At 44.3% G+C, this 18,756-nt stretch overlaps 2 protein-coding genes across 8 annotated transcripts in view; one reads left to right on the forward strand and one right to left on the reverse strand.

Annotated features, from left to right (window-relative positions):
- The first annotated feature begins 314 nt into the window (after window positions 1–314).
- On the forward strand, window positions 315–9,146 carry znf526 (zinc finger protein 526). The gene is made up of 8 exons (XM_086311312.1): window positions 315–533; window positions 983–1,349; window positions 1,472–1,641; window positions 2,874–2,969; window positions 3,055–3,827; window positions 6,090–6,225; window positions 6,320–7,924; window positions 8,075–9,146. The coding sequence occupies exons 2-8, from the start codon at window positions 1,040–1,042 to the stop codon at window positions 8,237–8,239; spliced, it is 3,255 nt and encodes a 1,084-aa protein (XP_086167438.1). The 5' UTR covers window positions 315–533; window positions 983–1,039; the 3' UTR covers window positions 8,240–9,146.
- An 814-nt stretch (window positions 9,147–9,960) lies between these two features.
- Window positions 9,961–18,756, reverse strand: part of cicb (capicua transcriptional repressor b) — a 41,376-nt gene continuing 32,580 nt past the window's right edge. For 4 of the 7 annotated variants that reach the window (XM_086311307.1, XM_086311311.1, XM_086311304.1 and 1 more), the window contains 8 exons: window positions 17,521–17,711; window positions 14,550–15,008; window positions 14,093–14,442; window positions 13,811–13,969; window positions 13,563–13,722; window positions 13,229–13,363; window positions 12,159–12,302; window positions 9,961–12,051 (listed from right to left, as the gene is read on the reverse strand). In XM_086311307.1, coding sequence (XP_086167433.1) covers window positions 11,762–12,051; window positions 12,159–12,302; window positions 13,229–13,363; window positions 13,563–13,722; window positions 13,811–13,969; window positions 14,093–14,442; window positions 14,550–15,008; window positions 17,521–17,711 — 1,888 coding nt within the window. In that variant the 3' untranslated portion in view covers window positions 9,961–11,761. The remainder of the gene's footprint in view (window positions 12,052–12,158; window positions 12,303–13,228; window positions 13,364–13,562; window positions 13,723–13,810; window positions 13,970–14,092; window positions 14,443–14,549; window positions 15,009–17,520; window positions 17,712–18,756) is intronic. The other 3 variants (XM_086311310.1, XM_086311308.1, XM_086311309.1) reach the window with 3 other exon arrangements.

An 18,756-nucleotide genomic window follows, 5' to 3' on the forward strand; every position in this document is an offset into this window, starting at 1 on the left:
GCAACTGGGTTTAAGATCGGGTTCGGACATATAGTGAAATCCATATTAACAGAATCAATTATGCTCTTGAAGCTGGAGTTAATCGTGTGTACGTGTTTAATAAGAGTAATATTTTTAAAAATAGTTACCATAAATAAACCAGTAAACCAAGACTTAGTGATTTAGTAAAATAATAATAATACAAGTTGAAAGTACTCAAAAACCAAACAAAAACAAGTATTTCTACTTTGAAAAAACTACAATCCCCGGGAAACAATCGCAGTTTGTAATTGACAATCAACCTGTCCAATCACAGGGTCTAAAATGTTAACGCTACCGCATTGGGCGGGGCGAAGTATCACAAGAATGGAGGCGATCGGCGGGCAAACGTTTCATTACACGCTTTGTAATGTTAATTCCCGCGGACGCTTGTTAGTTTTTTAATTTCAGTATTACCCACGGTGAGAAGAGCCTAACAAAAAAATTAATCAAAAGGCCGTGTGGACCAAGAGTGATGACTACACGAGGGATTGTCCAACGAGAGTAAATGAGAGGTAAGGGGGAAGAAGGGCCCGGCCGTTGAAGCCGGAGAGCTTCGGGGAAAAGTGGGTAGCGCCGCCTGACGGACCGCCCGACGAAGCGGGCAGCTGGCATCAGGAAACCGCGGTGCCGAGAAACAGGTCTGCAATATCGGAGGGAGCGCCGCCAACAGCTCTCCATATGCCATCACACGCGGCAAACACTGATATGGATCACATTTGTGAGGATATCAGACAGGGATTTGTTAGTTTATATAGCGTAAAAGATCCTGGTGTTGTGATAGAGGCCCTGATTTTGGTTGACGACTGAAAATTGCCTTGTTTGAAACCGGCTTTTCTCCCTAATATGTGTACGAGTATTACTGTTTGTTTGTTTGTTTACACGAAAGATTAAAAGTAAAAATGAAAATCCCTTATTATAAGACGTTTATGGCTTTTCTCGTTTTACATTTTGTTTCCTACAGGTGAAGTTTCAGTGTAGGACTCGCTACTGCCTCACTTGTCCCAAACTCATTGCTATAATGGCTGAGCAGCAGCAACAGGAGGAAGCGGAGGGAGTGTATGTGGAGCACCAGTATATGTGCAGCGAGTGCCACCAGCTCTTCAACACCCTGGAGGATGTGCTGGTCCATCAGCAGATCCACATGGGCCAAGAAGGAGAAGGGGAGGGTGAGGTAACGGAGGCCATGACCATCCACGGTGTCCCAGAGGTGGGCCAGAGTCAGCAGTACCAGTGTCTGGAGTGTGGGAGCCTCCTCATGAACCCAGAGGAGCTGTTGCAGCACCAGGAGATGCACATGAGAGAGGTTGGAATTGAGGTGGAGCAACAAGGTATGAGATTTATTTGTGTTTTTGATCATGTATGAAAAACTGGAGTGTTAGGATATTGGTGCTTCACTTACATGGCTACTTTAAGACATCACTAACCACCTTTGTTTATGACCATTGTATAGAGCTGTGTGAGGTTATGGAGGCGGAGGAAGCTGGATCAGAGGCCCAGGTGGCGGGACCTGTGCAGTACCAGTGTCTTGACTGCCTGGCTCTGTTTGACTCACCTGAGACCTGGCTGGAGCACCGGCGGACCCACAGCAGGAGCAGCACACACAGTAACACCGAGACCACAGTAAGAGAGCCAAAGCACACTGTGACACAGTGTTAAAATATTAATTGGTGTTCTACTCATTAGTATGGCAGGTGTAGTTCCATTTGTTAATGTCTCAAATATGTATAATTAAACAAAAGAACCAATGTGGTTCCCCTCCAGGCTGGTCCCACAGATGGTGTAATGTGAATGGGTTATTGGGGTTATGTTTTTTTGTTTGTTTGTTTGGGTGGGGCGGGTGGGTTGTGCCAGGATTTCCTTTTGTCAGGCTTTCAGACAATCCTGGTAAAGACTCTGGTGCTGATGATTGAGATAATAAAATAAGTTAGAGGTATTTCCCAAACTGTCACCTTCATTAGATAAATTTGGTCAGGATGTTCAGGAATAACCCAGGAACCATGAAGTTTGCAGATGCCCACATGGACAAGCCAAATACTTATTACAAATACAAGACAAAAGTTGAAGTGTTTGGCCGGGTGTGTTTGGAGGTGTAATGGTGAGGCCAACTGTCAAGCATGGTGGTGGCGGTAGCATCATGCTCTGGGGTTGTTTAGTTGCCACTGGTACTGGAACATTTCACAAAGGGGATGGAATATTGAAGGAGGAGGACTACCTCCAAATTCTTTTAACTTCACCTAAAGCCAACAGCTAGACTTTGAAACTTGGATGCAGTTGGGTTTTCCAATAGGACAATGATCCCAAACACACTTCAAAACTGGCTTTAAATTGATAAAGCAGGCTAACTTCTGGAATGGTTTTCCCAAAGCTCTGACCTCAGTCCTATTGGAAATTTGTTGACTAAGTTTAAAAGCCAGGTCTGTGCTAGGAAGCCAACCAAGAAGAGTGGTCAAATATCCAGCCAGACGCTCGATGATGGAAAAACCAAAAACATCTGGTTGAAGTGCGACTTGATGAGGGGCATTTAAGTTTGCACAACATACATGTATATGATTTTAAAGTCATTCCACCCCTGAAACGGAACAGTTCAAAGAAATCATTAGAAGCCAGAAACCACCATGACATTCACATCCATGATGAATGTATGTGAACGTCTGAGCACAGTGTGTTCCTGTGACCGTAGTTCTAGTTCTGCTGTTCTTGTGTCAAGCCTCAAGACATCCAATCTGCAAAAATATATCAAATATTTAATAATTAGAGGAACTTAGGAAAGGAGAAAATGTCAATTTTGTTTATTTTGTGGTGCATTTGATGCTTTTAATTCAGAAATTCATGTTTTTGTTGCCTTGCAACAGGAGTACATGTTACAGCCGGACGGCACCGTCACTCCACTGACCAACGTGCAGAACTACGTGTTGAGTGAGCAGCAGGCTGGAGAAATCTTGGCTCAGGTACTTTGATTTAAACCCTGAGACGACACACAGGTGTGGGAATTGTTTTGAATTTTTTCTCTGAACATTTCCGTGTGTTTTGCAGGTGCTCGCTCATCAGCAGCAGCAACAACAGCAGAGGAAACACCATTCTGCATCTAAACCTGCTGCACCCTCCCGCTCCTCTCTGCTGCCTCCTGTAACTCCGACTCCAGGATCTGCCACTATGCACCTACAGATCCTGACAGCTCAAGCTCTGGCAGATAGCTCCACCACTCCTGGTCGCTGGCGCTCCAAGCTGCCCGCTCTGTTACCCTCTGTGGGCCACAGCTCCTCAGTAAAGCTGGAGAATGGCATCCAGAGACTGGAGTTGAGGCTGGCTCCAGGTGTCCACCCTGACAGCCAGCAGCAGGAGCCAACAGAGGTGGTGGTAATCCACCCGTACGAATGCTCAGAGTGCTCCCTTCTCTTCCAGACACCGGAGGACTTCCTCCAACACCAGGGAGATCACTTCCTGGGCCAGGACAAAGAGAGCGGCGAGCCAGGGGTCATGAGTGGCATTGAGGAGGTGCGATGGAGGGAGGAGATGACCGAGAAGGTGGATGACATACGCATCAGAGGAGCAGAGAAAAAAACTGCTGTGTGGGCTAAACCCCAACAGTGTGAGCTCTGTAACCGAACTTTCACCTCAGTCAACCGGCTGGCCGCTCACAAGCGCGTGCATGAACAGGGAACACACGAATGTCCGGAGTGTGGGAAGGTATTCAAGAAGGCCACATCACTGCAGACGCACATGCGCACGCACTCTGGCGTGGCCCGATATCTTTGTGTGGACTGTGGCAACGGCTACACCACCGAGATGACTCTGATCATGCACAGGTGAGTGCTTGGTAACACCAAGGCAGACAAAAAACCTTTCACCCCAAAATCAAATGTTTTGTCTCTGACCTGTAGCGCTGTTTGTCAGTCTGAATTATGGAGAGGTGAACTTCCCAGAAATTTTCTGCCTTTTTCTTGAATAGAATGGAAATGTATGGCTTCTGATTAACCTCGCATATCTTCTCACAACCCATGAAAAATTTCACAAACCTAGTTGTGAGCACTTTAAATTCAACTCAGGTTTAATTATATAGCACCAGTTCACAGCAGCAGTTACCTCAAGGCTGGTTGTACCACATATTTTATAAACTGCCTCCATCTGACAATAGAGCTCACTGCAGGTATACAGGCCATTCCCAGACTGCAGATCGGCTACCACTGCTGGATCATAAACTGCAGCATAACTAAGGGAGGACTCAGGGTTACCTAAACCAGGCCAAACTATATACTTTATCAGTTCAGTTTTATTTATATAGCGCCAAATCACAACAACAGTCGCCTCATGGCGCTTTATATTGTAAGGTAGACCCTACAATAATACATACAGAGAAACCCCCAACAATCATATGACCCCCCTATGAGCAAGTACTTTGGCGACAGTGGGAAGGAAAAACTCCCTTTTAACAGGAAGAAACCCCCGGGAGAATCGGGCTCGGGGGCCGGCATCTGCTGCGACCGGTTGGGCAGAGAGGAAGAAGACAGGACAAAAGACATGCTGTGGAAGAGAGACAGAGATTAATAACAAGTATGATTCACTGCAGAGAGGTCTATTAACACATAGTGAGAAAGGTGACTGAAGAAGAAATACTCAGTGCATCATGGGAATCCCCCAGCAGCCTACGCCTATTGCAGCATAACTAAGGGAGGATTCTGGGTCACCTGATCCAGCCCTAACTATATGCTTTAGCAAAAAGGAAAGTTTTAAGCCTATAATCTTAAAAGTAGAGATAGTGTCTGTCTCCCGAATCCAAACTGGAAGCTGGTTCCACAGAAGAGGGGCCTGAAAACTGAAGGCTCTCCCTCCCATTCTACTTTTAAACACTCCAGGAACAAAAAGTAAGGCTGCAGTGCGAGAGCGAAGTGCTCTAATAGGGTGATACGGTACTACAAGGTCATTCAGATAAGATGGGGCCTGATTATTTAAGACCTTGTATGTGAGGAGCAAGACTTTAAATTCAATTCTGGATTTAACAGGAAGCCAATGAAGAGAAGCCAGTAGGGGAGAAATATGCTCTCTCTTTCTAGTCCTTGTCAGTACTCTCACTGCAGCATTTTGGATTAGCTGAAGGCTTTTCAGGGAGTTTTTTGGACATCCTGATAATAAAGAATTACAGTAGTCCAGCCTGGAAGTAATAAATGCGTGAACTCATTTTTGAGCACCATTCTGAGACAGGATATTTGTAACTTTAGAGATATTGTACAAATGGAAGAAAGCAGTGCTGCATATTTGTTTGGTCAAGAATAAATGCAACATTCTTCAGTGTTATTGGGGGCCAAGAGAAGGCCGAGTACGATAACCTCAGTTTTATCTGAATTTAGAAGCAGGAGATTAGACGTCAGCCAGGTCTTTACGTCTTGGAGACATTCCTGCAGTTTATCTATCCATGAAAAATAAGTTAAAGCTGGCTATCTATGCCTTCTAATAGTACTGCCCAAGGGAAGGATGTATGTTAATAAAATTGGACCTAGCACTGAACCCTCTGGAACTCCATAATTAATCTCAGTTGTTGAGGAGGACTGCCAATTTACATGAACAAATTGAAATCTTATCAGCACGATCTAATCTCTGTAATAAAATATTATGGTCAACAGTATCGAACACTGCACTTAGGTCTAGCAGGACAAGCTCAGAGATGAGTCCACTGTCAAGATGATCATTTGTAACCTTCACTAACATTGTTTCTGTACTGAGATGAGTTTGAATAAACCATTTCTCTGAAGATGATCATTTATTGGTTAACTGCTCTTTAAAAAACTGGGAGCTTTGTATAGAAGTACTTTGTGTCTATACAAAGACAGCATTCATGACCTTGTGACTAGAGCCTCACGCTTGTGACAGGATCTAAGCGTTAGTGATGTCTTCTTCAACTCGCTCTTCATTTCTTTAGTTGGTAGAAGCAAATAGTAGAAAGAAAATGGTTCCTACATGGAACTAACACAAAGGTTTGTGTATTTATTTGTTTATTTTCATGATTTCTGGAAAGAGACCAGACACTTTTTAAGATCTAGTTATTTCTATCTCCTCCTCCTGATTTCTTGTAGGAAGTCCCACACTGCAGACCCCCTTCATAAGTGTAATTTCTGCAATAAAACCTTCACTAACATGACCAAGTATCTCTACCACCGTCGAATCCACCTCAACCGTGACACATCTGGAGCATCCATCCCTGTCCCTGCGGTAGTAAAATCAGCACACCACCTTCCTATTGTCTCCACAAACTTCCAAGTTAAAACAACTTTTCAATCTGACGCGTGCCTGTTGTCTTCTCTAGGTCTCGGCTCCGAGACGAGCGTCTGCCTCTGCTCTTGCCATCCTACAAAGAGCAAGAATGAAGAAGTATTTCCCCAATGATGAGGCAAAAATAGACCTGCTGGCTCCTCTCACTGAGGAAGACACGGTAAAATTGGGAGATACTAGACAAAGCCCTCAGAGCAAAGCAGAAAGACGTGAAGATGAGAAGAAGGTGGGGGAAAACAGCATGGAGGTGTCTGAGCCATGTGAAGAAAAACTTGATTATGTGCAGCAGGTGAAAGATGGCTCCGCTACAGAGCCTGCTGCCGGGGGTGACGCGGGTGTGGCGGTGTCCTGTAGCCCCATGGACGAAGCAGACGTTGCCTCTGCTACACCATCGGAAAAGGGGTCCTTTTCCTGTCGTTCGTGCCCTAAAACATTCACCTCGCAACTGCAGCTCGTACAACACCGACGCAAATCCCACGTTCCCGAGCGCAGCTTTGTGTGCGGCATGTGTGGAAAGTCTTTTAAGAAGCAGATCCACGTGCGAAACCACATACGCACGCATACCGGCGAGAGGCCCTTCCAGTGCTCGGACTGCGGCAAAACCTTCTCATCTCTTGCCAACCTGACGAGGCACAACCTCATCCACTCGGGCGTGCGGCCGTACCGCTGCGACGTCTGCCACCGCTCCTTCTCGCAGTCGTCTAACCTCCGTCAGCACAGCCTGCTTCACTCGAGCGCAGCCACGCTGAGCTGCCCAGACTGTCCCGCCACTTTCCGCTGGCCCACTAAGTTGGCAGCACATCGCTTCACACAGCATCCGGGATCTCCAGCGCCTTTTCCCTGTTTTCACTGTGAGGCTGGCTTCCTGACCAATAGGCAGCGAGAAAGCCACTGCCTGCAGGAGCACCCCGGGCTGGTCCAGGCAGCTAAAGAGTCAGAGGAGGGCAAAGAGAATGGCAGCCAAGCAGATGCAGGGAAAGATCTGACCTCGGAGCCCTCCACCTCAACGTCCGAGTCCGGGGATTCATCCAGCCATGTGAGAGGGAGCCTGGATTGCAACGTTTGTGGGAAGAAGCTCAATTCTCCCGCCAATCTACGACTTCACAGGCTGAGCCACTTCACCTTGGGGCCTGGGCGGCCACGGTGCACCCCGGGGAAGAGGCCCAAAGCTCACCAGTGTCCCCTCTGTGGCAAACTGTTTGTGTCGTCCTCCGGAGTGGCGCTTCACCAGCGGGTCCACACAGGTGAACGTCCGTTCCCCTGCCAAGTGTGCGGAAAGCGCTTCCGTCAGAACACGCACCTGCGAGAACACCTGCGCACGCATTCGGGTGAAAGGCCGTTCCGCTGCGAGATCTGCGGAAAGGGTTTCATCCAGAGCATGCACCTGGCAGAGCACCGTCGAACGCACACAGGCGAGCGGCCGCACGTGTGCCCCCTGTGTGGCAAAGCCTTCAAGACCTTCTCTAACCTGAGGAACCACAAAAAGACCCACGTGAGGCAGCAGAGGCTGGACGAGGAGGCCGCTGCTCAAGCCGCCCTGGAGGTCAGTTCTGCCGTGGCCGTGGTGGACGCTTCGGCCGTGGAAGTATCCAACGGGCAGCCTCAGGTCATCCAGATCCAGTCCTCTGATCTACAGCAGGTAAGAGATGATTTCCCCCCTTTTTAATCTGTTTTAATCTTAAATTTTAATCTGGTTTAGATGAGGCCTGTTTTTATGCTTTTTAACACAGGTAAAGGTTCACATGTTGAGGTCAGTCTATATTGATATTTCAAATTTCCCTCCTCACAGGCACCAACCATCATGTGTAATGAATTCGGGGAGACGATCGCCATCATTGAGACCAGCGAGGGAGCAGTGCTGCCCCTGGAGCAGGCCCTGGAGATTTATCACACAGCTTTGGAGAACGGACTCGCCATGGACACGGTCGCCGTGGACGGACTGCAGCTCCTCTGAATCACCAAAAAATAAGTTTACCTTTAAAAGCTTTCACGAGTGCTAATTGTGACTTAAAGACTAATCGACTACTGTGAGGAGGAGACTTGAGTACTGAAACCAGCTAATGAACGACTAGATAAGAGTGCTTAAACAAGAGATGAAATAGTTTTGGCAAACAGACCAAAGTACGCCTCCTCCCCTCTTTTAGTGACCTCTGAGATGGCTCGGCATTAAAATCTAATGAAACGATGTTCACTGAAATAAAGGATTTGCTGTTGGTGATGAATAAGGACTACTGGTTGTGCCACAGATCGTATTTGTATTATTAATGGTATATTTCATCATTTGGATGTGATTTTGTTTTCCTCTGTTTAAATGTTTGGTCAGCTTGTTAATAAATCTTTTTTTTTAAGATCATAAGTGTTCATCACATTCCCCATTTTTCTAATCTGCGACTCCTCTTCTCCGTCCTCCTGCCTGTGACCCAGAACAAGGGAAATGGAATTTACAAACCACGATGGGAGGTGGTCTCTTCAAACAGCCAGTCCATTATTTATTTTTAAGATGATCAAATGTGCAATTAAAAGTACCCCTAAAATATAAAGTACATCATAAGTACAGCGGTAGTTGGGTCATAACAAAAGTTTACGATGCCATTGTGGCACACATATTTTAGGGAAATCCCCTTCACCTCGCCCGCTCTTCTCACATCGTTGGTGGGAGAAATTTAAGAGCAAATAGAGCGTGGACAGCCAGGAGATCTCGTGGCTCTGATTTGGGTTTTTCACTGACATGTTTTGGGTCTCTGAAGTTGTTCATAATAACCTGCAATGAAACAGGCTGAGGTGTCTTTGCATGAGTTGCGTTCAACAGCAATCTGACAAAAAAAAGTGGAATATTCTCAAATAAACAGGTTTAAAAACATTTACTTTATTACAACTCTGCTGGTTTTCCTGTGGCTCTGGCTGCAACATTTTTTCTCCCCATTCATTCATTCATTCATTCATTCATTCATCTTCTGATGGTTATCCAGGTCCTGTCACAGCGGGAGCAGTCTAATTAGGGATACCTACACCTCCCTCTCCCCAGCCACCTCCTCCAGCTCAATCTCGATGACAAATAAGGTCAAGGAAAGGTATGAAGGAGAAGCTTGGTGCTCAGAGAGTTTGACAGCACTTAAAAACTCGCCAGCATGTCCTGGATCTAGCCCAGGGCCTTCTCCCACTTGGAAAATGAATATCATCACATAGTTAGGGAGTTAGAAGTTCAAACCACCTCGCCTGAATCCTTACTCTGTGCAGGAAAACCTTAAAGATGACTGATTTGAACACTTCCATGATAAAAACAACAAATGAGGGAATATATGTTGCAAATCTGGCGCTCCATCCCTCCTGTGGAGTTTGAGACTTTGAAGCTCCATCCTAAGCAGCACTGTTGTCCTGCTAAAGGTATAAGGTCATCCAGCACCTCACCATATTTGGTTCCCAGACAGTTTACACCCAGTCTTAAACCCTGCTGAAAAAAAGGTTTATGGTCTTAAAACTGTGCCTTTGAGTTTTTCCTTTAATCTGCCACTGATCTATCGTCCATAAAACCCCACTTTTCACAATGCCAGCAATAAAATCACTTTAATTGAACACCTATTTTTATTTGCATACTGAAAGATACAGATACAAACTTAATTTATATAAATTCCTCTCCTGCATACTGGAACAGCAAAACAAGGAATAAAACACAAAAACATTAATAGCCATATTTATTATAGTTGCTTTTTTTCCCATTTCATGTGTTTTACCTTCAGTAATGGTGCCTTAAAAGTCAACTTATGTTCAATGACAGTTTTCCTTATCAATAATATAACGAGTCTACTGACTCTACAGTAATTATTTACAACACAACCAAGTCTTGCACAAAGACACAACCAGTATTATATCCACCCAGCGCTCTTTGATTTGTCACCCTCCCGTCACTTCCCCCGGGTTTCTCTCCGCCCGGCCTAAAAAAGGGAGGTCTAGAAAGAGCAATAAAGTGACAAAGGGAGGAAGGAGGGGAGGAAAGGGGTGGAGGAAGGAGATGTACGTTGAGGCTATAGAGTCAAACTTATCGAGGGACAGAGAGGCATTGCTGGAGGGGTGGGTGTGGGTTGTCTAAAAACCATACGGCTTATTACTGCTGAATGAATATAAAGGTCCACGTCAGGTCTGTCTCTGTTAAAACGAATAATAAAAGAATAAAAGAAAAAAGATTAACTGCACCGCAGGTCCTTGCTGAGGTGAGACGCCAGCCAAGGGAAGACTACAACGGAGGAACTGTACAGGTGTGGAGCAGCATCTCTCACCTGCCTCCAAAAGTATATAAAAACAAAAAAACAGAAAGAAAGGAAACATCTGCCCGCAATGATAAAAAGAACTAAGGACAGGGATTCACTGCAATGATATGAGTAGTAGTAGTAATAATAATAATAATAATAATAATAGTAACCATAGGAATAGTACAACAACAAAGTGAATATGACAATGTTAAATACAAATCAAATTACTTAAAAAAAAAAAAAACCCCAAAACAAAACGGTAATAAAACTGCTTGGCAACAGAGGATCGAGGTCCTACGAGTAAGAGCCTGGATGTGCCCGATGACTCTGACATTCCTTCCTTCAATGGCTAGCGAATGAGAGGCACAGGAATGCTCGTCCCTACCCGCTGGCATGTGCTAGGGTCAGTCGCGAGGAGGGAGGAGGCCAGTCAGGTAACTGCAGGAATGATGGCACTGCCAGAAGTCCACTTAAATTTCAGTCAGTTTTTCAGTCACTCCCAGTAGGCCTCTCCTGAAGGTCTACATATGAGTGGACCCCCCCCCACAAGAACTTTTCCAGGTCCACTGCAACAACTTGTCAAATTCAAATCAATTCTGGCTGTTGAGGGCCCAGCCCCCGAATGTCAGCAGAAAAACAAAGACGAGCTCACAACAGTTAGTCACTAGGTACAGGTTTGTTCCTCGAGCAGGTACTGAACTGCTTTTACTCCTCTAAAACTATTAAAAACAAAACAAATATCAAACCCTACGACGTCTTCTCTTAAAACCGCCCGCTTTTCACTGTCTCAGAAAGGGTTGAGCGTGTTTCTCCCTCCAAAACGGGAAGACTTTCTTCTTCAAGGCAAATGAGTGCAGCTGTACACAATGGTCCTTCGTTTACTGGCATCAATGGGAGCTTTCTCCAAGGTGGGTTAATACAGAGTGCTAATTCAAGTGTGAGAATTCAAAGTTTTCCAGGGTGTATGTGTGGTGGTTTTTGTGCCACTGGTTTTTAAGATGTTCTTTTTAAATTTTTTGTTTATTTTTTGGTACAATGGTCACAGATTATTAAAAAAAATAGGTCCCGACATTGCATACAAATGTCTCTCACTCTCAGAATTCGAATGCCGATGATGGGAAGAAATCGTGATCTGGCAAGAGCAGAGTGGAGACTATTGATAAGGAAAAGTGCATAGGGGGAGGTGGCACACAGACACCGGTTGGGTCAATTGAACTCGCCGGCTCCCCTCATCTAGAAGAATCATGTGAATCACGAGGATCCTCCGGGCTCGCTTCTGTCCCGTGTTCCATGTCTTCATCCTGTGGGTCTCCACCCGCTCTCAAAGATCCTTCCCCTGACTGAGACCCAGAAGGTCCAGCGATGGAGCCGGCTGAGTCTGAGCCGCCTAAAATAGAGATGTCGGAAGGAGCAGCTGTCTGCATGATCTTCTGCCGCACCTCCCTGATCTTCAGCTGCAGGCACACCTTGGTGGGGAATATATCTGAGTATCTCGTCTGGAAGGCTGCAGTGGCCTGAGCTGTAGACAAAAGATGAAATCACCAGGAAGTTACAACCAGAATGAAGAACCAGAAATCTGTGACTGTGTGTGTGTGAGAGAGAGAAAGGTTGGTGGGTGCGTCTTACCTGATGGGAAGAAGCCCTGCTCCTGGAACAGCTGCATGACCAGTGCTCTCCTCTGGTCCAGCGTTCGGCGCAGGGAAGTGTACGGCACCTTATCAAACTCCAGTTCAGTCAAGATGTCTTCTCCATCTGGTGCTGGGAAAGAAGCTGGAGATTATAAACCATTAGATCCCTGAGAGGAATTTGAATTAATTTTAACATCACAGTGACATTGAATAATAACGAATTAAATGAATTTAAAAAGGAGGTCATCAATACACAAAAGATAAAAATCCCCACCTAAAAACAAGCTCTTCATTAATCCTTAACCCTCTCGTTACATTTCTACATCAAGACAGGCATCACAGCTCACTATGAACTATTAACATTAAAGGAGACCTACAGTATCATGCTTAACTGTCTTGTACATACCACTGTTACAATAGTGCATGTTCATATTAAAAACAGGCAAGTTTAAAATAATGAGGTTAGCGTGTAAAAAATTAGGGATAATATTCAGTGTGATCAGCAATAGCCTACCATTGATTTTTAGCTAATTTCCCCATTAATGCATTAAAATAGATTATTTTTTATGATCCTGATAAGAGTTGAATTGATTTTTAAATGTAATTTTTTTAAGGCATTACAGAATGTGAACAACGATTCTTTAAAAGGGTACTTTAACCTACTTCCTGTTCACCCCAGTAACGATGGTGTTAGCTACCAGCTATCACCAAGGAGGACAACGGTATGATCGAACTGTAGAGATTACTGAACCTTGTGAACCTAAAGCTCAGGCTTCGTACTGCTATAAAGGCCATAGGTATAGACAGTCTTTCTAATTTCCTGTCTTTATGATGTTACTGAGAACAGAGATCTAATTTCTGCCTGTGATCACAGGAGCCCCACCTGCTCTGATCTGTGTGTGACAGGCAGCCAATGAGAAGAAAACTGGCTTAAGTGGGAGGAGCTAAATCAGCTTGTTTTAGTCTGCACTAATTCTGAACTGTGAATCATGCAAAGCTGGAAGTGACAGGTCCACTTTAAGTATATGAGAATATTGCATCTTGTCCTTGCTGTTCTGTGTGCTCTACCTGCTCTGTCAAAGGTGAAGATGTCCCCCTCGCATTTAGCGGCACTTTTAGGCGTGCTGGGCTCGGAGCTACAGCTGGAACGCCGCCGACTCTTCCTCTTTGGGGAGATTTGCTCGTCTGTAGCAGAGTCTAAATCTAGAAGCAGAAGGGAGACAAATTTAAATCCAAGCAAACACAATGAGAGATATAAATAAAATGAGCATTATTTTCAACAGTTTAGATGTTAAAGTAAAAATTATAATGCACTATTGAAGTCCAGGAATTATCAGCAGAAAGCCAAAGAAACTGCTCTACAGACACCAGCCTCAAAGTATCCCAAAGTGCTTTGTGTGACCTGTTGAGTTCTTCCTCTTGCGGCGATAGCTCCCCAGAATGGCACGAGGTGAGGTGGCCAGGCTCTGCAGAGTCGGTGACGGCAAAACCTCCTCGGGTCGAAACTCTGGCAGCTCGGCAAATCGTTCCTCAAAGTACACCTCTGACAACACCCTTCCAGTCCAACACACACACAAAGACAGAATACACAGTATATATACACCGTCCATCAATAATTCAAACACAGAGGTTTACAGAGGCATTAACTCACTTGTCAACAGAGTCAAAGGTCTTCTTCAGAGGTGGTGGGCGGGCTTTGACCTTTTTGGGTGTGGGACATTCTTTGTCAGTCTGTGGAGGTGGCAGGGCGGGCTCTGTGGCTGATGGAGGAGGGAGAGGAGAGGAGGGGAGGGACTCCTTCCACCCAGCCTGCACAGGAAATTCAATACAGGCATTTTATTCAAGAACACAGAAGCACTACACGTGCACTATGGCTCAGTACTTTATTCTGGTAGTGTTTGAAGTAAAAGCCAGAATGTGATGCTCCCTCACCTCTTTGGCGGTTGTGCTTTCCCTGTTTCTTGAGTCAGAGGAGTCTCCAGCACTGGAGCCCTCCAGTGAGGATGCTGGTTCCTCTGTGGGATGTGCTGATGGAGACGCCGTCTGCCCCGGCGGTTCAAGATCAAAGGCAAAATGACTGTTGGCTGCAGCTTCCCTTTCCCTCTCCTTTTCTCGCTCCCGCTCTCGCTCCCGCTCTCGCTCCTTGTCTTTGTCACGCTCTCTCTCCTTCCCTCGGCCTCCTCCTTCATAGCTGCCTACGGGAATGGTGGCCACTGTTGCCTTCACTTTCTGTGGGACCCTGACTGGAAGCAGGGTGAGTTTGGGTGTGCCTGGTGTGCTTCCTGTAAAAAAGAAAAGAAATAAAAATACTTATGAATGAAAGTATTCGCTCACTCATTCAAGCAATGAACTTTAGTGGCAGGTTAAAAAACAGTGGGTGCAGTTGTACCGGGTGTTTGGATCTGAAGCGAAGGACTGCAGGGCCTTATGGAGCCAGCAGAGCCACTGGGAGGCGCCGCTGAGCTGCTGGAGGGCTGCGTCTGCCTCTCAAGCTGTCTTTCCGAATGTGTCAGCAGTTCTGCCTGCCTCTCCGTCTGCCTGTCAGTTTGTCGATCCGCAGGTCTGTCCGGAGGCAGGTGCCTGTCAGTCTGTCTGTCCGGATGTGGGTGCGTGATGATGGAGGGGGTTGCTGTGTGTTTGGGCAGGATGTGGGGAGAAGCGCTCGACGGGCTGGAGACAGAGTAGACCACGCTGGGGGGTACTGCTGCCATGGAGACCACCCCTGTTGCCATGGTGACGCTAGGTGAAGGAGGGTAGATGGCAGTTACTATCTGGCCCCCGGAGCCTGAAGCAGGGGCTGAGGTGGAGGGCTGTGGAGACTGAGCTGTGGCCAGGAGTGGTGGTTGACCTGGACGAAGGAGACAGGAAACCAAGAGGGCAAAAATAACCTCTTAATTTTCCACATTGCTATGATGATCTGTGACATTTTCAACACGATGAATACCTATTCCTTCTCTTCTCTCAATAATCTGACAAATTACAGTCTTTATTGACAACTATCAATCCAGATTTCCACCTGGACTTGATGAACCAAGATTTTACTGAGATATGTTTGTTTATGTATTTAAGCAAAATAGAAATGCAAATATTAAAGGCAAAAATACAAGCTAACACTGCTAACAGTACTTTTTGTTCATGTATTCCCTTCATGTCATATGAGAATAAATAAAATGTACAAACTGGATTAGCCCAGGTTTAACAGCATTAATGCTTACTTTACTCAAAACTACTCATAAGTTAATGTATATTTCTCTGCTGCTCTGCAAGGCTGAGGGTGTAACTGATGAGGTTATTTACACATAATTAACACTGACTCACTTCATTTATGGATGACTGAAATTACTTAATGCATATATGCTTTGGACTAAATTATAAAATTTGTGTTTTAATTCAAAGGCCATTTAACCTAAATGAAAATGATAACTTTATTTATAGACTCTTGTGGTTTGTTGCATGTATTTTTTTAACAAGTTAATAAAAAATAGTTAAAAATCAGACTTAATTTTGGCAATAGCTCTATAAAGTAGTGATTTATAAATTGGCCTAAGAAAATAAAAAAATCACCGGTTCAATGGAGTCGATGGAATCCACTCTCCCACAGTACCATGCACTAAATAAATGCTGGAAAAAGTTTTACCGCAGATGAAGGTTACTACTGAAAAGAGACACCAGGAAGCAAACAATATCCACGTGTTGTTTAATCAACCGAGTATGAAATGGAAGTATACAATATTCAATTATGCAGAGGCTTATTTTTACTATATATGCATATATAGGTGGTGAAGAGGTCAAGCTTAGTCTTTTCCCAGCACTTCAGTACATCTAATACCAAGAGAGATATCCGCTCTCTTACTCTGCAACTCTTCAAGGCCACAAAAAAAAAAAAAGAAGTAATCATATGATATCTCGTAAGAGCTGAGAGATGTAGTTCTGCATTAAGATTTTTCATCTCTGTCAAATGTGCTTTCTGTGTGCACTTTGCATGTTTTCCCTTTGCCTCTGGCTTCCTCCCACAGTCTACACACATACATGTTAGGTTAAGTGGTGACTCTAACTGGCTATGATAAAAGTGTACAGAGTGAAAAAGCTTTATAATGTGAATTTTAGTCTAAAGTGCTCGAGTGGCTAATAAGACTAGAAAACTACTATATAAACGCAAGTATGTTGTGTACTACAAATCCAAAAATGAAAAGTCAGAGAGGAAAATGGGGAATGGAAGAGTGCATGGACATGGATTTCTACAGCTGAACTTTAGCCTATAAAATGGCTGTTTTTGATTAGGTAAGGTTTAGTTTAGTTAAAATGGGAACAGGCCTTTTTTTAAGCTTCATTTGTTATCAAAACAGGCTAAACTTAAGCATTTGTACAAACACAGGTAGGATTCAAAATGGCCTGTGTGTCTTCATAGCTACTGGACATTTCCACTTGACAACTGTTCCATTTTGTTGGTGCTAAAAGTTTAAAAAGTAAATCATTTCTCTTTTTTCCCCCAATGGTGGTCTAAATGAATCAAAAACATTTATTATTGTAATGAAAAGGGATTGTTAACGGACTGAATAATCATAAACAGCCCACTGCAGAGAACTAACGAGTGGTAAAAGATTTACCCTTATTAGCCCTTGTGATGTCCTCCCGATTTGCATACAATGCGAGCCATCAGGGGTCAAAAGTGTCTCCACTTCATTTGACTGTTTTTTAAAGTATAAAGTATAAATTGTCAATCAATTCAGTGTTACACCTTAGTTTTACTTAAGACCAACACATTAAAACAAAATTTACTCAACATTTTACATTTTAGGGCCACCAGACCTTCTTTACAAAAAAATAAACCCTGTTTTTTAGCGAAAACAAATTGAGAAAATTAAATATTTAATTGTTTAGATAATTTTGACTATCTGAATAACTAGAGAGTGCTGTATGTTGAACTTTAGTGAGAAAGTTTTTTTTCAAGCGTTTGAAAATTTTTAATGGCAGCAAATAATCACACAGTCATGTGACAGTTTTTAACGATTTGTTGCCCTCCTCGTAGAGTGACCTAGATTCGTTATTTATTAGCCTAAAAGCCTATAATAAAATAATTCTAAACACGAAGAAGCTATCAATGTTTTACTTAAAGCAGATATTTTGAACTCAGGACCATCCAAAGAGCACATGAATGCAGGGTTAGTGTATGTTTCAGCTAGCAGAAAAGGTCATCAGTCATCAATGCACTTTGATGCTGGCATTGTTACATCAACATTATTCAGAGGGCCATATGTGACCCACACAGTATGATGTATTCAAAATACAGAATTGCTGTATTAAAAACAAAACAAAAAAACAACCCAGGATCTTTGGATTATTTTTTCCACGGCTCTGACCTGCAATCAGCGGCTGTACAAGCGTCTGTCCAGGCGGGGCAATGGCTGTGAACCCAAGAGTTGCAAGGGGCGCGGGTACGTATGCAGACCCAGGAACTGGCAGAGCTTGCTGCGAAGGGGAGGAGGCTGTTGCATTGGAGACTAGAGGCAGGGTGGATGGTACCCCTGGAGTGGACTGGACGTAGGTGATCCTGGACAGGAGGTACAGATACAGGTGAGGTGATTATTATAAAATGAAAAAAACAACAACAGAAGAAGAAGGCAAGAAGAAGAAGCAGGCGGAAGGAGGATGACATTTATTGTAATAAGAAATGTCAGGAAGGGTGCAGAGGCAGCGACAGCCCATGTTACAGTAGAATAATGAGGCAGACTGAGAGTGCAGGGAACAGAGACACGATTGGAAGGAAAGAGGAAGACAAAAAGAGAAGTGCTGCAGTGAGGGTCAGTTGGTGAGTGTACATCACAGCAAGTAGCACTAGATAACTAGTGCTGCGTGCGTGCGTGCGTGCGTGTGTGTGTGTGTGTGTGTGTGTGTGTGTGTGTGTGTGTGTGTGTGTGTGTGTGTGAGAGAGAGAGGAGATGAGAGGTAGTGTGGGGGTGGCAGGCAGAGGCAACTTGGGCCACCAGCAGCATGACTAACATATCCAGAATAGAGCTGTAGTGTTACAGCTGCACCCCTACTGGAATTTCGGTTTCTCGTGTTGTCTGCTCACTGTGTTACAGGAAATATGGAGAAGCTACACAGCTTCAGCTTATATGCTGCAAGGAAAAGATAGCATATTGTTTTTTAATAACTCAGCTGTTAACTTATAATATTGTCGGTGATTACTCAGAGAGTTTTATTTCCCCATTAACTGCAGTAAAAGCCTGTTTGGAATTAAAGTGCCTTTTTTTAAAACCTTGGAAGGCATAAACTGGCCCATTTAGAAAGTATTTCATTTGGTCTAAAACTGTTGAATAAACCTTTTATTATCTAGCCAGTGGGCAAAATCGTCATGTAAAAACACTCCTTCTGATTAACTTCTATTTTGGAAGTAACCAAATTGAGTGCACACGGAGACAGAGCATGTCTTTAAGCTCAAAATGATTTCAGGGAATTATCGCTGGTTAACTGATGTTTACTACAGATTGTGAATGAAGCTGCACGCGTGGCTTGCCTTCTCCATTTTAATGTTGCATCAAAGAAAGCACAGCAGCAAACCTGTAAAGGGAGGATCAACGTGTTCCCTCTAAGTA

Source organism: Aulonocara sp. 'chitande type north' Nkhata Bay, linkage group LG11 (genome assembly GCF_057382095.1).
Source record: "Aulonocara sp. 'chitande type north' Nkhata Bay isolate Kocher_YH1m ecotype deep benthic linkage group LG11, A_spYH_male_GT1.1, whole genome shotgun sequence".
In the NCBI taxonomy this organism is placed as follows: Eukaryota; Metazoa; Chordata; class Actinopteri; order Cichliformes; family Cichlidae; genus Aulonocara; species Aulonocara sp. 'chitande type north' Nkhata Bay.

Coding starts and splice junctions, on each gene's coding strand:
- znf526 (XM_086311312.1), top strand. CDS start 1,040: ATGGCTGAGCAGCAGCAACAGGAGGAAGCGGAGGGAGTGTATGTGGAG. Junction 1,350..1,471: donor AATTGAGGTGGAGCAACAAG/GTATGAGATTTA, acceptor ACCATTGTATAG/AGCTGTGTGAGGTTATGGAG. Junction 1,642..2,873: donor ACAGTAACACCGAGACCACA/GTAAGAGAGCCA, acceptor GCCTTGCAACAG/GAGTACATGTTACAGCCGGA.